This window comes from Emys orbicularis, chromosome 1 (genome assembly GCF_028017835.1).
Source record: "Emys orbicularis isolate rEmyOrb1 chromosome 1, rEmyOrb1.hap1, whole genome shotgun sequence".
NCBI classification, from domain to species: domain Eukaryota; kingdom Metazoa; phylum Chordata; order Testudines; family Emydidae; genus Emys; species Emys orbicularis.
Genome location: NC_088683.1, coordinates 370390979 through 370412119, shown reverse-complemented (window position 1 = coordinate 370412119; position 21141 = coordinate 370390979). Strand labels below are relative to the sequence as shown.

At 47.8% G+C, this 21141-nt stretch overlaps 1 protein-coding gene across 1 annotated transcript; it reads right to left on the bottom strand.

Annotated features, from left to right (window-relative positions):
* Positions 1–1229: 1229 nt before the first annotated feature.
* LOC135873097 (olfactory receptor 52M1-like) lies at positions 1230–2177 on the bottom strand. The gene has a single exon (XM_065397575.1). The coding sequence runs from the start codon at positions 2175–2177 to the stop codon at positions 1230–1232; it is 948 nt and encodes a 315-aa protein (XP_065253647.1).
* Positions 2178–21141: the final 18964 nt, after the last annotated feature.

The window sequence follows — 21141 nt, the reverse complement described above, 5'->3', positions numbered from 1 at the left end:
AGTAACAACCACAAGCCATTTGCTTCAGAAAAGTGCATAGCCAGCTTCTGTCCCCAGTCTGTTTGCAGCAGGCCTATCAAGAGAAATTCAGGGAACATGGTACATCCTATTTTCTGGGCCCCCCATGCTGTCATTTCACTGTACATTACAAACATTTTGTGGTGCCCCTGAGTTTGGGGTCCCGGTACAATTGTTCCCGCCATCAGCTACAGAGAGCAGCTCTTGATAACCATGTCTCTGAGGGCAGAACCTGACCCATGCCTCTTAAAAGTGAGAGACAGAAGCAATCAGAAGGGAAGTGGAATCCAACCCTCCCCCACAATGAAAACAGGCCATAAAACAGAGTAGATGCCCAAAGAATCAGGAATAAGGACCCTTCCTGGTATAGTGATATTTAAAGATCCCCCAAATTAACAACCCATGAAAAACACTTTATTGCTCTTGATCATACCAAGTATGGCCCTTCTGATGTTTTTATATAGAACCCACATGAATCTGCCCCCACTGTAACCCACTAGACTCCACTCCTCTCCCACAGCTGAGATAGAACCCAGGAGTCCTGATGGGATCTCTCTCTCTACAGAGTTAGTAACAAAGTAAATACATATATTAAAATTTTAAACCTAACCAGTGTCCCTTATGTGACTTGCTACAAAATGTAAGAACATATTGGTTTTAGAGATGAATGGGTCTAATACTTATTTAATTTTCTTTCTTTCATATAGGACTTAGATACAGTGCTCTTGTCAGCTATTTGCTAATTTATCTGCCAATAAACTAGAGTTTTCACAAGCCTAAGTCAACCCTGGAATTACGGTTAAAGTTGCCACCCTAAAAATTACAGAAATAGCTACATTCCAGCAGGGAGTGGGGAGGGAGGTAGAAATGATCCAGTGAGTGACAAGGGGAGGGGAAGAGAGGAGCAAATGACAGGGGTGATGCCTTAGGGGGAAGAGGCAAAGCCGGGGTGGAGTCTTGGCAGAAGAGGAGGGGTTTTGGATGGGGTTTCAAGGGTCCATTTCCCAGCAATTAGAAAGGTGGCAACCCAGTGAGTTGTACATAGATGGATTCCCCAGATTGTCAAACTGACACAGCACAGTAAGGTCAGGAAAGGTTTTAATGTCTCTTTGACTGTCCAGTAAGGGATTCAGTGAAGAGGGCCCAGAACCAAGTCACCAGTCAACTCTACATGGAGCTCGTTCTGAGTGCCAGAGCACCAGGAGAAACATTTACACCCCTTTATGAGTGAAGAGCTGTAGCAGCCTGTCGCGGATCTCTTTGGTCCTCAACCCGTAGATGAGGGGATGTAGCAACGGAGGCACCAGAATGTACACATTAGCACTGAGAATGAAGAAATGCAGGGGCACATTGTGGCCGAACCGGTGTGTGAGGGAGGAGAAGAGATCTGGGATGTAACAGGTTAAGAGGGCACAGAGGTGGGAGCCGCAGGTCCCAAAAGTCTTGAGCCGGGCGTCCTTTGTGGGGAGCCTGAAGATGGCCCTGAGGATCTGGATATAGGACACAGTGATACAAAACACATCCAGACCAATCACCAAGAATTCCACGGAGAGGCTGTAGTAACTACTGACGCGGATGTCAGTGCAGGCCAGATTCACCACAGCTATGTGCTCGCAGTGTGAGTGGGGGATGATGTTGGCTCTGCAATATGGCAACTGCCACGCCAGGATGGGACAGGGCAGTGAGAGCATGCTGCCACGCAGCACCACGGCCAGGATGATCTTGGCCACCACAGGGTTTGTCAGGATGGTGGAATGTCTCAGGGGATCACAGACGGCCACATAGCGATCAAAAGCCATGGCCACGAAGATCCCAGACTCCATCGATGAGAAGCAGTGGATGATGTACATCTGGGTGAGACAGGCACTGAAATCTATCTCCCTGGAATTGAACCAGAAGATGCCCAGCGTCTTGGGTAGGATGGACGTGGACAGGACCAGGTCATTGATGGCCAGCATGCAGAGGAAATAGTACATAGGTCCATGGAGGCTCGGCTCCCTCTTCACAATGAACAGGATGGTGAAGTTTCCCAAGACAGCTAATACATATATGGTGCAGAAGGGGATTGAGATCCAGGCATGGGCCATCTCCAGGCCAGGAATGCCCAGCAGGATGAAGGTGGAAGGCTTGGTGAAGTCGGTTGTGTTGGAATCTGACATGGAGTAGGGGAGAAGGTGTCCAACTCTGAGGCAGAACGGTGTTCCCTGCATGTACTGTACGTTCCACTAACTTTCTGTATGTGTCCAGGGTCTAGGGTGAACGTTGCAGTACAAATGCCTGGATGGAGAGACAATGTTAATATGAGACACTACATGCACTACTGGAGGCTGTTCTCTTAGGTGAAGCAGATTGGTCACACTTCATACACTGAAAAACGACATTTTCACTGTTCAGAGAAATGAATTATGAACAAGGATGCTACTAAAGCCAATTCCGTATTTGATGGTGCTTCATGCGTCAATAATTCCTACATGTTGCGGTGTGGAAAAGCTTAATAGGCACCAGAAGGAAACCAGAGTGTAGATCAGGGGTTGGCAACCTACGGCACGTGTGCAAAAGACGGCACGCGAGCCGATTCTGAGTGGCACGCTGCCTGCCCGGTGAGAGGAGGAGGAGGAGGGGCGGAGGGGCCAGAAAGTGCCACGCTGGGGGAAGAAGGGGGAGGAGGGAAGCTTGGCTGCCGCAGGACCAAGCTTCTGCCTCCTGCCCCGGCAGGGGAGAGCGGTGGGGGGGGTCCCGGCCCCCTGCCCCACTCAGCCCCCCCGCCCACCGCTCTCCCCTGCGGGGGCAGGAGGCAGAAGCTTGGTCCTGCGGCAGCCAAGCTCCCCCCCTCCCCAGTTTCTTCCCACATCTTGGTGCATTCCGGCCCCTCCTCCTCCCCCTCCTTCTCCCTGCCAGTGATGGCCCTTGCGAGGGGGAGCAGAGCCGAGCCGAGCCGAGTGGCAGCGTGCTCCCTGCTCCATAGAGGAGGCAGAGAGAGGTAGGGACGGGCCTTGGGGAAGGGGGTGGAACAGGGCATATCCCTCCCAGCCCCCTGCCGTGAGCCGCTCAGGGCAGGGGGCTGGGAGCACCCCCACGAGCCGAGCACCCCAGCCTTCTGCCCTGCACCCCCCACACACCCTTCAGCCCTCTGCCCTGTAACCCCCCACACCCAGCCTTCTGCCCTGCACCTCCACACCCCCCCAGCCCTCTGCCCTTACCCCTGAACCCCCCACACATCCAGCCTTGTGCCCTGCACCCCCACACACACCCAGCCTTCTGCCCTGCACGCCTCCCCACCCAGCCCTCTGCCCTGACCTCCCCCCAACACCCAGCCTTCTGCCCTGCACCCCCCCACACCCTCCAGCCCTCTGCCCTGCACCCCCTCACACCCAGCCTTCTGCCCTGCACCCCCACACCCCAACACACACCCATCCCTCTGCCCTGCACCCCCACACCCCCCCAGCCTTCTGCCCTGCACCCCTCCCCACACCCTTCATCCCGCTGCCCTGACCTCCCCCCAACACCTAGCCTTCTCCCCTGCAACCCCACACACCTCCAGCCCTCTAACCTGACCTCGAGTCGCCCCCAACACCCAGCCTTCTGCCCTGCACCTCCACCCCCCCCGAGCCCTCTGCCCTGACCTCCCCCCAACACCCAGCCTTCTGCCCTGCACCTCCACACACACCACAGCCCTCTGCCCTGACCTCCCCGCAACACCCAGCCTTCTGCCCTGCACCTCCACACACACCCCAGCCCTCTGCCCTGACCTCCCCCAACACCCAGCCTTCTGCCCTGCACCCCCCCACACATACCCCAGCCCTCTGCCCTGTCCTCTAGTCACCCCCAACACCCAACCTTCTGCCCTGCACCTCCACACACCCCCAGCCCTCTGTCCTGACCTCCCCCCAACACCCAGCCTTTTGCCCTGCACCTCCACACACCCCCAGCCCTCTGCCCTGACCTCCCCCCAACACCCAGCCTTCTCCCCTGCACCTCCACACACCCCCAGCCCTCTGCCCTGACCTCCCCCCAACACCCAGCCGTCTGCCCTGCACCTCCACACACCCCCAGCCCTCTGCCCTGACCTCCCCCCAACACCCAGCCTTCTGCCCTGCACCCCCCCACACACCCCAGCCCTCTGCCCTGCACCCCCCCCACACCCAGCCTTCTGCCCTGCATCTCCACACACACCCCAGCCCTCTGCCCTGACCTCGAGTCGCCCCCAACACCCAGCCTTCTGCCCTGCACCTCCACACCCCCCAGCCCTCTGCCCTTACCTCGAGTCACCCCCAACACCCAGCCTTCTGCCCTGGACCTCCACACCCCCCAGCCCTCTGCCCTGACCTCGAGTTGCCCCCAACACCCAGCCTTCTGCCCTGGACCTCCACACCCCCCAGCCCTCTGCCCTGACCTCGAGTTGCCCCCAACACCCAGCCTTCTGCCCTGCACCTCCACACACACCCCAGCCCTCTGCCCTGACCTCGAGTCGCCCCGCTCAGCCCGCTGCAGGCCTAGGTGAACAGAACCTGGGGGGGGAGGGATAGCTCAGTGGTTTGAGCATTGGCCTGCTAAACCCAGGGTTGTGAGTTCAATCCTTGAGGGGGCCACTTAGGGATCTGGGGCAAAATCAATACTTGGTCCTGCTAGTGAAGGCAGGGGGCTGGACTCGATGACCTTTCAAGGTCCCTTCCAGTTCTAGGAGATGGGATATCTCCATTAATTTATTTTTATTTATTTATTTAACCCCAGGCTGGATGTGGGCTGAGCAGGCTGGCGGCGTAAGATCAGCATTTTAATTTAATTTTAAAGGAAGCTTCTTAAACATTTTGAAAACCTTGTTTACTTCACATACAACAATAGTTTAGTTATATAATATAGACTTATAGAGAGAGACCGTCTAAAAAATGTTAACATGTATTACCGGCACGCGAAACCTTAAATTAAAGTGAATAAATGAAGACTCGGCACACCGCTTCTGAAAGGTTGCCTACCCCTGGTGTAGATACTGGTTATTCATCATTGTTCCTTAATGCAATGAAATTCAGACTAGAGAGTCCATGCTGTAGGGAGTTCCCCATTCACCCAGGAACTGAAAATATGAGAGTGGAAAAAAACCAAAGCTTTGCCAAGACAAGTGCCGGGGATAGATCCCAACTAGAACAGACCTCAGGGAGAAGACCTGTGTGTCATTGATAACAGCTCCACGGAAACACCTGCTCATTCACAGTAGTGGCCAAAACAAAGACAATGTTCAGATGCCTCAGTAATAGGATGGAGAATAACCTGATCTGGACTTCCATTCAATTTTGGTCACCCAGTCTCTATTAAAAGATATAGCCAATAGAAAGGGGGTCTCTGAGACAGACTGTGAGAATGGGGGAGACAGACTGTGAGAATGAGGCTGGCTTATGTGGACAGACTGAAATGTTTGGGACTATTTAGTTTTGAGAAGGGACAAATAAAGAATGGAAGTGATTCATTCAATTCATTCATTCAAATGGACCGAGAACAGTTCCCAAGCAGTAATATCTATGGATACTTAATGCTTCAAAAGGTCTAATACCCAAGAGCTGAGGCAAATTATAAGCAAATCTGACTGAGAGGCAAAATGTAGACAGAAAAATGAGAATGAAACTTGGGATTACTTTAAGGAGAGTTTACTAGAGAGATAAAAAGTCATAATTCTATAGTAAAAAAAGTGGACAACTGTAGATAAAAACCCAGGTCAGTGGTAAAGTGAAGGCAGCAATTGGTGGTGGGGGAGCAACATATAACAAATGGGAAAAAAGAAAAATAGCATGCAATACAAATCAGAAGTTATTAAATTTGATAAGGGACATTCATGACATCAGGGAAAAATCCATGCTTGGCAAAGCTACGGATCACCAAAAGGAGACTATTAAGTGTTTTAAGAACAAAAGAAATCATAGAAAAGGTTTATGTCAATTACTAGGGGGAGAAAGGAAACTTGTTAATGTTGCAGGAAAGGTAGAAATGATTCAAGAAATAGTCTTGTTCTGCATTTGGAAAGAAGCAGTATAATAAACTCATATCAGCTGAGGTGATGAAACACTTTCCAGTCCATTAGCAGGCAAGAAGGATGCTAAACAGCATGTACAGGAGATCATTAGAGTTATGAACACCAGAGTTACAAACTGACCGATCCATCCCTGACAGGTGTTTGTCTAACCTGCTCTTAAAAATCTCCAATGATGGAGATTCCACAACATCCCTCGGCAATTCATGCCAGTGCTTAACCACCCTGAGAGTAGAAAGGTTTTTTTTTCTAATTTCCAACCTAAACATCCTTTACTGCAATTTAAGCCCATTGCTTCTTGTCCTATCATCAGAGATTAAGGACAACATTTTTCCCCCTCCTCCTTGTAACAACCTTTTAGGTACTTGAAAACTGTTATCATGTCCCCTCTCAGTCTTCTCTTTTCCAGACTAAATAAACCAAGTTCTTTCAGTCTTCCCTCATAGGTCATGTTTTCTAGACCTTTAATCATTGTTATTGCTCTTCTCTGGCCTTTCTCCAATTTCTCCAATGTGGCTCACAAAACTGGACACAATACTCCAGTTGAGGCCTAATCAGCATGGCATCAAGCGGAAAAAATTACTTCTCTTGTCTTGCTGACAATGCTCCTGCTAATACATCCCAGAATGATGTTTGCTTTTTTTGCAATAGCATTACATTCTTGACTCATATTTAGCTAATTGTCCACTATGACCCCTAGATCCCTTTCTGCCGTACTCCTTCCTAGTCAGTCATTTCCCATTTTGTATGTGTGCAACTGATTCCTCCTTCCTAAGTGGAGAACTTTGCATTAGTCCTTCTTGATTTTCATCCTATTAATTTCAGTCCCTTTCTCCAGTTTGTCCAGATCATTTTGAATTTTCATCCTATCCTCCAAAGCACTTGCAACCCCTCCCAGCTTGGTATCACCCACAAACTGGTAGGGGATTAGTTGAAACAAAAGTCTAAGGATATAATTAATGCCAGTCAACAAAACAGTTTATGGAAAGCTATTCTTGTCAAAGAAACCCAATTCATCCTTTAATGAGAGTGTACGTTCAAACTCTTTGAGGCATTTGATTTAGTGAGGAAAACAGTAAAATCAAAAATGAACACTATACAATATCAGTAGAGTACACGTTAAATGGACTAAAAATGGTTAACTGACAGATCTCAGAAAGCCGCTGTCAATGGGACATTGCTAGCCAATGGAGGTTTTTGTAGTGGTGTTCTGCAGGGAGCAGTTCTAGACTGAATCCTATTCGATACATCAATAATTTAGAAGCAAATAGAAAATCACTGTAGGTAAAATTTGCGGATGACCGAAAGATTGGCGGAGTGGTTACAATTAGGAGGCCAGGGCAGTCATACCGACTGATCTGGAACATTTGGTGAGCTGAGCCCATGGAAAAAAAATGTTTTAGTGCTGTCAAATGCACAGTTATCCTCTAAGAACAGGGAAGGCAGGCCCGACCCATAGACTAGGGCATTGTATTATGGACCTGCAAAAGGATTTAGGGGTCCCTGTGGAAAACCAACTCATTGTGAGCTCCCAATGTGAGCCTGTGGCCAAAAGGGCTGATGCGATCCTTAGATACATAGACAATGAAGTGATGAGTTGGAGTAGGCTGCCATAAAAAAGATGAAGAAAAGTTGTTCTTTCTTTCCACAGCTGGTGGGAAAACGGGACACGAGTCAATGTGTTCAAACTGCAGTTTAGCAGATTTAGATAATATCTCAGGAAAAAACTTCCTAACTGTATGAACTGTAAGAACAGTAGGACAATGGAACAGATGCCTTGGGAGATAATGGAAGCTCCTGCAATGGAGGTTTTCCAAAGGAGGCTGGATAGTCATCTGTCTGGGATGGTTTAGACACAGTATATCCTGCATCTCAGCAGGGCGTTAGATTGGATAACCCTTGTGCTCCCTTTTAACCCTGTGGCTCTATGATTCTATGATCTAAAATCCTAGTATAAACCAGGTTTGAGTCAAATAAAAGGCATTGGTCTCAACACAGGGGTAACTGGGTGAAATTTAATCACCTGTGTTATACACGAGCTCAGAATGGTTGACCTAATGCTCTCTTCTGACCTTAAACCCTAGGAACTTCACTGATAAAAGAAAATAGTTTGCATAATCCATAATTGGCCTGGGCAACTCCTTGCTACTGACGTTACTGGAGCAAAGCGCGTAGCTAAATGGGATTCATAAATGGATTAGCCATTGTAGGTGGTGATAGTGTCACCACTTTTAATTAAGGCTGTCTGACACCTTCAATTAGGAGACCTCATTTTCAGTTGCTGATAAGTTTGTCAAACATTAACAGTGTGGACTGAAATTTCCCACGCTGTGTGTCAGCTTCCGGCTGAAAGAGCCCTGAAATGGAGGAGGAAGATGTGACAGTGTCTGTGCATTAACACAGCCGGCTCCTCAGGTCTTAGTTTTAACTCCAAGAGAGTTTTGCCTCTGGGGCCTGAGCAAAGTATGGACAACAGCCTCCGAATTTGGTCTTTTATTGTAAATCTACTAACACCTTTCCTCTTAAAGGATCCACTTGAAACGCAGCCACTTTTGGGCTGGAGGCCATCAGCCAGGGCACTCATCCCATATGGCAAGGGTCCTGGGATGTTTAATGGTTGTGCAGAGGGGAAGGGACCACAGACTTACTCTCTATCCCACCAAACCCATGTACTAGGTTTGTTGAGCAGGTGACTCCTCTGCAAGAGATGGGTACCTCTGAATACTGAGACGGAAGTGTCTTCCCTGGGAATCCCCCTCAGGTAGCCGTGTCCCACACCTCTCTCACCAGAGCATGTACAGCAGCATCCCAAGCTGAGAGCCAACACTGGGGTGTGCACTGTTTATAATATATGTCTGTGCAATCCCAGGGGGGTTCACTCTGCCTCTAGGGGAGAAGCAGCATCTGGACGTAAACAGGCTGGAGACAAGCCTGTCTCCACTTCTGTGCTCTTCAGCCAGCTTTATGAGTAAACAGTAATTAAGGGACCTTCCCAAAGGGAGATGAGAACTCTAGGGCTCTGTGCTGAGTCACAGAGGAATTGGCTGTTCTGTGTATTTGTGTATACTTAACAATTATAGTAGATTAGGAAGAAAACTAGCGACAATGCCTAGTTCTCTATAGGGTTTGTAAAAGCCCAGGATAGCTGGGTAGAAAGTACACAGAGAAATATGGGAACCCATGACTGAGAGGAGACACAAACACTTTCTGCAGGCCCACAGGGCAGCCACTAAGAGAGCAGAGATCAGTAATTCTCATCAGTAACTATCATCATCCTGTGCAGCATCTTTTATTGAAGGATCTTAAAAACACCTTGCAAACAAAAGCCACTCTGAACATATCCCCATTATACAGATAGGTAAACTGAGGCACAGGGAGAAATGAATTGCCCACAGTCACACAGAGAATGAGTGGCAGGATGATAGACATAACCCAGGAGTCCTGACTTCCTTTCCGTAACTTTGGTCTCTCCACCACACCAAGAGGGAAATAGGCTCCCGCTCTGCCAGGGACTGTTCGTTGGGTGGGATGCAGAGGAAAGGCTGGAAGAGGGAGCCTGAGCCTTTGCCATCCTCTCAAGGTGAATCTGAGGTTTCCAGAACTATCTGGAGTTTGCAAGCTCCCTGCTCCTGGGACTCCACTACTGCTTCCACTCAGAAACCTGCCAATGGATCACAGTCATTGAGATCACTTTGGGGGAAGAGACTCAGTAAAAGCAACACCAACAGGATGTTCCTGTGGATAGAGGGCAGCCAGAGGCCTTTCCTGAGGACAGAGGCCTCCCCCACAGCTGCCCTGGAACAAGGGGGGCCCTGTAGGCAGGATAGAGACTGGATTAATGTTTGCATTGGATCTGTTCTCTCCCTCTCGGTTCATTTCCTCCCAGTCTCTCCGAGGTGTAATTGAAATCAATTGTTCCAGGCTGAGTCGGACTTTCCAGGACTGCCCCATCTGCAGGACGCTTGCATTTCCATAGCTGAACTCTCTGCCTGCTCCTCTGGCTCATTGGGGGTATTTCTCTACTGCGGAGCACCTAGGTTTTTGAGCCCTGCAATGAGACTGAACGAATTTGCCTGTCTGGCCCAACAGGGGCGCCGTGTCCACCTGTATTCAAGTTGCTAACACTTTGTAGTTCAGAGCCAGCCCTAGACATTGTGGTGCCCTATGCAGCCCCCCCAGTGGGGGGGTTGCTGGCCCCCGGCCTCCGCGGGGCGCAACCCCAGGCCTCAATGGGGAGGGGGGGCTACTCCCAAGGTCTGTGGGGGGCAGGAGCAGGTTTGGGGGGCAGGAGGGAAACTGCCCCCCAGCACTCACCAGCAGAGTGGAGCGGGTTTGGGCCGGGTTGCTCCATTTCCTGCGCCCAGTGAATGCAGGGCAGGCCTGACCCCACACTCATGGGGCGGAGGGAAGTGGAGTGACCCAGCCCCAGCCCACTCCACTCTGCTCCCCTGGCTCCCAGCCTTGGGACTTGGGGGGAATGGGGGAACCACCCCCCAGCACTCACCAGCGGCATGGCTGGGAGCTGGCAGAGCAGGGTGGGCTGGTTCTGGGTCGCTCCACTTCCCACTGCCCTGTGAGTGCAGGGTGTGCCCGACCCCTGCTGCAGTCCCCTGGGACATAGCTCAGGGGAAGGGGTGGAGTTGGCAAGGGGGTTATGGGGAAGGGTGGAGTGAGTGCAGTGCGGGAGCAGGGGGAGCTTTCCTGGCCGGCTCAGCTGGCCGGGGGATTGGGCTAGCCGCTGGAGCAGCACACAGCTGCGTACGACACCAGGAAATTTGGGGCAAACCCCCTCTCCTCCTGCCTTGGTCATGCTAAGGCTGCTGCATCAGCCAATTTACGGCCTGCTGACTTGGCTACTTTTAGCAGTGTGCAGTAGTGATTCAGGCACTGTAGTGGTTTGCCAAAATCTCCCCGTACACTGAATAGAGTACTAACTCAAGCAGAGAGACAGAGTCATTCTCTGGGCTCTGCGTGGCAGATTGGAAATGTTAATTTCGGCAGAAGACAGTTATTCCTCCTTAGATAGAGAAGATCCTTAATGAATACTGCTGGGTACCAGGAAATTCCAATGGATCTCAAGAACTTGCAGAGCCTACATCTTTTTAAGGATTTTCCTTTTCCTTTTTTCTTTAGAGCATCTTTTAAAAAAGAAGTCCCCTGGTGGCAGTTTTTTAGAGTTCTTTAGAAAAAGAGAGACTCAAAATTAGGTGGTAGTTTTTGGGTTGCTGCTGTTGGAGTTGAGTTCAGTTTTTCTCCAGACAGCACAACACACACATGCACAAAAGTAGAGAGAGAGATGGAAAGAACAAACAACAGAAAGCTGGAACTGCAGCTTCTCTTTCTGATGCTTTCTTGCAGCATACATGTTGCGTTACTAGTCACTCTGAGACATGGGAGTCTTTCATCACAAAGAAATGCTGATTTTGATTTTGATATCAATGTTTATCGAAACTGGCTGGACCCACTCACCACACATTCCTCTCCTGCCTCCAAGAGGCTGCAGAGTGAGCAGACATATCCTGATGCTTGGCTTGTTCAGCCTAATCAAAGGACGGCTGAAGGGAGCTGTGATTGCTCTCTATAAATCCACAGAGGGATAAATACCAGAGAGGGAGAAAAGTTATTGAAATTAAGGACCAATGTTGGTATAAGAACAAATGGTCGTACACTTGCCAACAACAAATTTAGGCTTGAAATTCGATGAAGGTTTCTAACCATCCGAGGAACAGCCTTCCAACCCAACTGGCTTCAAGTGTGAGCTTGATAAATGTATGGAGGGGATGATATAATGAAGTTGCCCACAATGGCATGTAGCTGATCTGCAATTGCTGGCAGCAAGCATCTCCAATGGCTGGTGATGGGCACTAGGTGCGGAGGGCTTTGAGTTATTACAGGGAATTCTTTCCCAGCTGTCTGGCTGGTTGGTCTTGTCCACATGCTCAGAGTCTAATTGATCACCATGTTTGGGGTTGGGAAGGAATTCCCCTCTCCCTCAGGTAAGATTGGTAGAAAGCCTGGGGGCTTTTCAACTTCTTCTGCAGCATGGGACATGGGTCACTTGTAGGTTTAAATGGTGGATTCTCTGTAACTTGAAGTCTTGAAATCATGATTTGAGGACATCAGTAACTCAACCAGAGGTTAGGGGTCTATTATAGGAGTGGGTTGGTGAGGTTCTGTGGCCTGCAACGTGCAGGAAGTGACACTAGACTAGATGATCACAATGGTCTCTTCTGGCCTTAAAATCTTTGAGTCTATGAGTCTCAGATTTTTCCTCTAAGGGCTTGTCTATACTTACGCGCTGGTTCGGCGGCAGGCAATCAAACTCCTGGGTTCAATTTATCGCGTCTTGTCTGGACGCGATAAATCGAACCCAGAAGTGCTCGCCGTCGACTCCGATAATCCTGCTCGGCGCGAGGAGTACGCGGAGTCGACGGGGGAGCCTGCCTGCCGCGTCTGGACCGCAATAAGTTTGAACTAAGGTACGTCGACTTCAGCTACGTTATTCACGTAGCTGAAGTTGCATACCTTAGTTCGAATTGGGGGGTTAGTGTAGACCAGGCCTAAGGCTGATCCCAGAGAGACCTGGCACATAACAGCTTCTCTGCCCCTGTCAGGGTTCCCTCCCCACTCTGAACTTTAGGGTACAGATGTGGGGAGGGAACCCTGACATGGTGACAGAGTGGTGGGATCATTTTGAACCAAAATCCCAGTAGGATTTTTAAAAGGATCATTTTTTTTTCCTTTTTAGCTGCTTAGAAAGCAGGAACTGAGGGCAGATAGAGACCTTATCTCTCTTTGCCTGGAGGCAAAGGTATCAGGTCCTTGTAACAAAGGTATGTTTTTAAGCTGTGAGCAGCTGAAGATTTTTGTCTTGTAAATGAGGGCAGGGTAGTTAACTTTCTACAAGGGAATTCACAAGCAGTTTTTTCGTTTTTTCTTTTTAACTCCCGGAGCTAGGATGGTGAAACGCAGTGTCCAACAGGAACTAGAATTAGCTAAATTCAAAGCTGAGGAAAGAATAAAAGAACATGATAGACAGATGGCCAGGGAAGAAGCTGCGCACAAGAGAATTATGGAGGCAGAAAAAGCCAGGATGGAGGATAAAGAAAGAGAGAGGCAGCATGAACTGGAGTTAGAGAGGGCAAGGGCTAAGCAGACTATACCAGACAACCCTAGCAATCCTTCTCCAGGTACCGCTTCCCATCCCAGAAAGTTCCCCACCTACAAGGCAGGCGATGATACCGAGGGCGTCTTAGAAAATTTCGAAAGGGCCTGCCTTGGGTACAGCCTCTCTACAGACCAGTATATGGTGGAGCTGAGACCGCAGCTCAGTGGACCCTTAGCAGGGACACACAACGCAGAGCACACAAAGGAGCCTCAGGCCCAGTTTCCCGAAGTTGTGTAAAAAGCCACAAGGCAGGCTTCCCCTAGCTTGCATAACCCCATACTGGGCCAGTGAACAGGAGGGTGGTGGGCTACACTTGCAAGTAGTGGGGGCTACTTACAGTCCTTTCTCAGCAAGCCCACCTCGCTCAGCTCTAGGCAGAGCAGCAGTCTCTGCCTTGGCCCCAGGGAAGCCACCAACAGCCTCTGAGGCTCCCAGCTCCATCAAAGCCCCAGCAGGCTCAAAGCAGCAGCTCCTGGTCTAGACAGTGCTCTCCCAAAATGGAGCCCACCGCCTGCTCCCTCTGCCCTCCCTGCAAGAGGGAGTCGCTCACTCTTTCCCCAAGGCATCATGGGAGTTGTAGTTTCTAAAGCTAGATTATGGCACACAGGATCTTCCCAACTGGAACACGCCCAATAAAGTTCAGAGGCCCCTCTCGTTAAAGGAGCCTACACTCTATTATGGAATCCTTAAAGAGCTTCCATGCAGCTCGCACGGATTTCACTCTTGGCGCTGTACCTTTTAACTTCTATTTAACTGACTTCCTCATTTTAGTGTAATTCCCCTTTCTGAAATTAAATGTTAAAAAGTTGGTCTCCTGTAGTGTTTTCCCTGCCACAAGGATGCTAAATTGAACTATATTATGGTCACTATTACCAAGTAATTCAGTTGTATTCACCTCTTGGCCCAGATCCTGTGGGCTCCCACAAAATGCTATAAAAATTCCATGGCCCAGCTGTACCACAACAATGTTTTTTCTGCATATAAAAGCCAGGGCTGGCGTTAGGAGGTAGCAAGCAAGGCAATTGCCCGGGGCCCCATGCCACAGGTGGCCCCGCAAAGCTATATTGCTTAGGCTTCAGCTTCAGCCCCGCGTGGCAGGGCTCAGGGCCCTGAGCTTCAGCGCTGCATGATAGGGATTTGGCTCTCTGCCCTGGGCCCTAGAGAGTCTAACAACAGCCATGCTTTGCGGACCCCCTGAAACCTGCTTGCACCCACCCAGAGACCCCTGGTTGAGAACCACTGATTTAAGATGTCAAAGAATTTTATCTCTGCAACCCACCCTCAGGTGACATGTACCCAGTCAATATGGGGATAGTTGAAATCCCCCAATATTATTCAGACTTTTATTTTTATAGCCTCTCTAATCTCCCAGAGCATTTCACAGTTAGTACCATATTGGGCAGGTGGTCAGTAATCTATCCTTAGTAATCTATCCTTACTCCTATAGACTTATTATTCGAGCATGGAATTACTATCCATAGAGATTCTATGGTACAGGTTCATTTAACATTTTTACTTCATTTGATTCCATGCTTTCTTTCACATATAGTGCCATTCCCTCTCCAGCATGACCCGTTCTGTCTTTCCAATATATTTTGTACTCTTGTATTACTGTGTCCCATTAATTATCCTCATTCCATGAAATTTCTATGATGCCTATTACATCATTATCCTCATTTAATACGGGGCTCTCTATTTCACCCATCTTATTATTTAGACATCTAGCATTTGTATATAAGCACTTTACAAAAGTGTCACTTTTTAACTGTCTGCCATGACATGATGTAATTGGATGAGAATTTTTTTTCATGTGACTGTTTCTCATCAGATCCTATCTATATTTTATCATCTTCCATTCTCTCTTACTCACTAGGATATAGAGAATCTCCATTAATAGATGCTCTCCTAAGGGATGTCTCTGTCCAAATCACGTGCTCCTCTGCACCTTTAGGCTTTCTCCCAACCCTTAGTTTTAAAAGTACTCTATGACCTTCGTAATTTTAAGTGCCAGCAATCTGGTTCCATTCTGGTTTAGGTGGAGCCCATCCTTCCTGTATAGACTCCTTCTATGGCAGATTTGTCAAATATGAGCCCTATCTGGTAAACTGCTAAGAGTAAATGCTGTCTGGAAAGCCGGTAGCAGAAGGCACATAACAGGAAGCCCCGTTACCAAAGCTTTCAGGTGAAATGGCTAAATGCTCAAGTCTGCCTGGTAAGGGCCAGCAGACACAGGAACGGAAAGTCTCATGACACACACAGAAGCTACCTGTCAGCAATAACTAAGTGCTGAATAGCCCTTATAAGGCAACAGTGGACATAAGCAAAGGTAAATACAAATAGGGACAGAGAATTCAGCAGGATAATTAAATAACATTTATTGGGACAAGACCAAGACCAGTACTGCCCACCTGGGTAGGAGGAGGGTGAATGCTTACAATAAAGGGGAAATACGAATAAACATCTGGGCTCACTCTTCAGGGTTAGGGAGGAGGGGAACAGGCAGTACAACTTGCAAGCTTGTAACACCATTGATGCAATAAACGGTGGTACCTAGACTGAACCATCCAGCGTCCAGAGTCGATCCATCCCTCTCTCTAAATTCTACCCCCAACACCTTCTTTCCCAAAAGTTTCCCCAGTTCCTAAAAACCCCTCTTCCCTACACCATCATCTCCTCCACACACTGAGACACTGCAGTTCTGCCTGTCTAACTGCCCTGCACGTGGAACTGGAAGCATTTCGGAGAATGCTACCATGTTGGTCCCAATAACTGGAGTTCCCTCCCCCAGAGAGGTGTCCTCGGTATGAGAGGATACCACGACATCATCTGGAAGGAGGGTCCCTTTGCTCCAGTTGGATGTTCTTTCCCTGATCCTTTCGTCCTCCTCAATAGCACAGAGGCTATCAGACTGGGGCGGGGGGGAACCTGTTCTACTATGCCCCCAAAAATATCATCTGCTTACCTCTCTGTCTCCCTTAGCTCCTCCAGTTCAGACACTCTGGTCTCCAAAGCCCATATATGGTCTCTGAGGGCTAGGAGGTCCTTGCACCGAATGCATACATATGCCACCTTCCCATAGGGCAGGTAAGCATATATGATGCATTGGGTGCAATAAACTGGATAGCCCCCAATCTGTTGCTGGATTTCTGCATCAATTATCTTTTTACTCCTGAAGCCTGTTCCATTCTTTTTGTTTTGTTTTTATCATGGGGTGTTTTTGGCTTTACGTTTAAGGCATGTTAGGTGTATCTGCCCCCCCACACACACACTCCTCCCCTAAACTCCCTTCCAGAACTCCCGTTAGCTGTTTCTGTTCACTTGATTGTCTGGTTGCTTAGGAATGGGCTTTTTAAAGCCCTGGTCTTCCTGAGTAGCTCCTGGTTAAGAGTTAATGGGTGCTAAAGGGCTTAGGGATCAAAGCATCATTAAGATCCTCACAGTTCTCAGCCTTGCCTAACAGGCCTCTAGACTCAACACACATCTAAGAGTTGTGAATCGCTGCTGCCTGTCTGGCCTCTGCATCATGAAGTATTGGTAGTCTTTCAGCAGGAGCCTGCAGCACCCCTTGATCCTCTCTGGGGTCATCCCCAAAGAACTGGGCTGCTAACTTATATACCTGGCCTCCAGACCTGGCCTCCAGCGAGACCATGCCCAGCAGCATTCAGGGGACATCGCCTCCTCAGCCCAAGGAGAGGAATTAACCCCTGTAGTCCCAGTGTGTGGCATGCATGCCCCGTCGCAGATCCAAATGCATGGGGAAAGAGAGAGATGGGACATAACCCACTAGAACAGCAACTCCCTGCTTCTGCCATTCTGGAGAGCCCTTTCAAAGGGAGAAGACGAATGCTCTGCCTGACTCCAAGCTGGCATTGCCTGCTTCAGGAAATATTCCTTTCAAGGGAGCCTGTATGGATCAGTCCTGGACCCAGAGCACTCAGGGTAGTGGAACTGAGGGCAGAGAAGCTACATTTGGGTGTAGAGGACATCTTGTGGACATCTCCCCACCCAGCCCCACTCCTCTTCCACTCACAGGTGCCAAGCAACCATGTAGCAGCTCCCGGTTGGCTGTCACAGCCCTGCTCAAGCTCCCACGGCTGGATACCCACCAGTTGACAGTGATTGAGTCCCTCCCTCCCCCCCAACAGATGTGCTTTTGAGTCACAGCAACTTTCAGGCCCTGCTCTTACTCCGAGTTTCTAGGCCCACTCTTGGGGTGCAGCTGCTGTTCTAGCGCCTCCCTCTGGGAACTGAGACCTGCTCGCCAAGACCCTGAGACTAGTTTTGTCCTGGCTTCCCCAGACTCTCCAATTCCTTCAGCTCACCCTCCCAGAGCTCTGCCTTGGCCACACTTCTGTTTCCAGTTTCTCTTTTTGGGGCACATGATTGTTAAAGCAAAAGACCCAGGCTTTGCAAAAGGGGTTTTGTGACACATGGCCAGAAAGGATTGAGCAAATTTCAGGGTAATTGACCTAATTTCAATTTATAGAAACATGTTAGAAAAGTATGTAAATGGTAATTAGCACCATTCCACATTAGATAGGCTAGAGTTTGAACTGTAGAGTTGTATTGTTAAAGAACTGGAATAAGATAGTGACTGTAGTAGTCTGTGTTTACCTCTGGCTTGTTAGAGGTTAACAGTGTAAACAAACAGCTCCTATCTAGTGCTGTATGCTGTTAATTCAGAGATCAAAAGGAAATATTAATAAATGAAACTTGGATGTAATATTATCATTGTCTATATGTCTCTTTAAAGTTTGTGGTAAACTGTCTATGAACTGCTGAATGGATAATTACCTTATGTTAATCCAGATAGTTAATTACCGGTGATGTTTAGGAAATAGAAGGTTACTTCAAAAGCTTATTGTTCACCCAAGGACTGCTGTGCTGCCTAGGAACTGTGTAAAGAACTCTTTGGACCTGATCCCTTTTACTTCAGATCTGCTTAAGCTTTATCAGGGGAAGCTTGAGTCACAAGACTGTGGTCTCCAATTAAACCCTTAACTACACTGATATTGAATATTTTGACTATATAGACTAATTCTGAAAGAACTCTATGTAACTACAAAGCCCACCATCTCTGCTATGAAACTGGCATAAGAATTCTATTCATGTCTGTATGTATAATGATCTTTTAACCAATACTCTCTCTGTTTTATTTTTTAATAAATCTTAGTTTAGTTAATAAGAATTGGCTGTAAGCGTGTATTTGGGTAATATATGAAACATTCATTGACCTGGAGATGATGTTTCTGACCCTTTGGGATTGTTAGAACTTGTTTATGATGAACAAGAATCTCATAATCATCATCATACTTGACTTGGCTTTCTGGGTGGAAACCAAAGTCTAGGTTGCTTTAAGGGAACTGCCTTTTGGATTCTGTGTAACCAGTAAAGCATTGTGAAAGCTGTTTCGTTGCTTTCTTGGGCGACATAAATGATTAAGGGTGTGGAACACCTTGAGTATGAGGACAGATAAAAAAGACTGGGACTTTTCAGCTTTGAAAAGAGACGATTAAGGGGTATGAGAGAGGTCTATAAAATCATTACCGGTGTGGAAAAATTGACTATGGAAATGTTATTTACTCCTTCACATAACTCGAGAACTAGGGGTCATCCAATGAAATTACTAGGAAGCAGATTTAAAACAAACAAAAGGAAGTATTTCTTCACAGTCAACCTGTGGAACTCTTTGCCAGGGGATGTTGTGAAAGCCAAAATGATAACAGAGTTCCAATAAAAACTAGATAAGTTCATGGAGGATAGGTCAATCAATGGCTATTAGCCACGATGGGCAGGCATGGTGTGCCTAGTCTCTGTTTGCCAAAAGCTGTGAGTGAGTGATAGGGCATTAATAACTTGATAATTGCCTGTTCTCTTCATTCCCTCTGAAGCACCTGTAATTGGTCACTGTCCTGTGATGTTACCCTCTGGTGTTATCTACACTGGTGATCTGCTAAGCCACTCCAGTGCTTGACTCTGGGCCAGCCTTACCCTGCTCTGCTGTGAGAATCCCCACTCCTGAGCTGTTCACGCACAGCCTCTGGCATATAAGCTGTTCCCAGCTACTTACAAGTGAATGACACTAGCCAATATCTCTGGTCCCAGACACAACCCTAGGCACCTCCGTCTTGCGCTGTACGCTGCAAGCTTATATGAGTTCATCTGTTTAACAAAGAAATTGATATTGTCTGGCTTCCCTCCCCACTCTGGGGTACAGATGTGGGGACCCGCATGAAAGACCCCCAAGCTTATTTTTAGCAGCTTAGTTTAAAACTTCCCCAAGGCACAAATTCCTTTCCTTGTCCTTGGACGGTATTGCTGCCACCACCAAGTGATTTAGACAAAAATTCAGGAAAAAGGGCTACTTGGAGTTCCTGTTTCCCCAAAATATTCCCCCAAACCCTTTTACCCCCTTTCCTGGGGAGGCTTGAGAATAATATACTAACCAATTGGTTACAATGTGAGCACAAACCAAATCCCTTGGTTTTTAGGACACTGAAAATCAATCAGGTTCTTAAAAGAATAATTTTATTTTTTTTAAAAAGTAAAAGAATCACACCTGCAAAATCAGGATGGAAGGTAACTTTACAGGGTAAATAAAAAGATTTAAAACACAGAGGATCCCCCTCTGACTCTGCTCTCCAGTTACAAAACAGGAATGAAATTACCTCTTAGCATAGGGAAAATTCACAAGCTAAAACAAAAGATAATCTAATACATTTCCTTGCCTTCCTTACAATTTTTGTAATCTTAGATGCTCATTTCAGGTATGTTTCCAGAAGATGTTTTTCCTGCCTGGACCCTCTCTCTGTCCAGAGAGGGAGCAAACAAAGAGAGCACAAACCACCCCCCTCCCCAAATTTGAAAGTATCTTCTTTCCCTATTGGTCCTTCTGGTCAGGTACCAACTAGGTTAATTGAACTGATTAACCCCTTACAGATGAGGAAATTCAGTACAGCTACCCTGTGTATATTTATGAGAGATATGTACCAGGCTTGTTATCCCAAGGGGAGCCTCTGCCACGCTTCAAACCAAATGCACTGCTTCAGGTAGAATAAACAAACAAATTTATTAACTATAAAGATAAATTTTAAGTGATTATAAGTCAAAGCACAACAAGTCAGATTAGTTACTAAAATAAAATAACATCTTAGCACTCAGTCTAAACTCTCAACCCTATTAGACTGGGCAGCAACTAGATGAAGCAGTTTTTCTCACCCCACTGGATATTGCAGTCCTTAATATACAGGTTTGTTCTTAAACCTGGGCCAATCTCCTATGTTGGAGTCTTGTCTTCTTCTCAATGTCCTGGTTGCTTGCAGCAGAGGTGGGGGCAGGAGAAGGGCCCAGTATGTGTTCACTCTGCCTGTTTTATACCCTCAGTCCATGTGCTTGTAGAACACAAGTCCAGGCATGTCTGTGGGGCATTGCTGAGTCTCTCCAAGCAAGGTTGAGCAATTACCCTGGTGTGGCCTCATGCAGGTGAGTCATTGCATTGTAGCTCCTTTGATGGACAATGGCTGTTGATGGGCTATTTGATACCCCACCCGGATGCTGGTTACTTTCCTTGCTGTTGCCACTGGGGAGCTAATATCTGGCTGATTCCCCAACTTACAGCATGCTTTAGTGACCACAATACAACAGAATTCTCATAACTTCATATGCATTAATGATATACATATATGGGCAGAGAAATGACTCCCAGAAGGTCATAACCTTTCCTCTGATACCTTACAAGGCATGCTTTATGCATGAGATCACGATTATATGAAAATGAAGGATATGGGGGTTACAATACGCTCCCCCAAGGTACAGAATGTCACATGTACAAAAACAGGATACAGGGCTACATGGACCATTGATCTTACCAAGTATGGCCCTCCTGATGTTTTTATATTGAACCCACATGAATCTGCCCCCACAGTAACCCACTAGA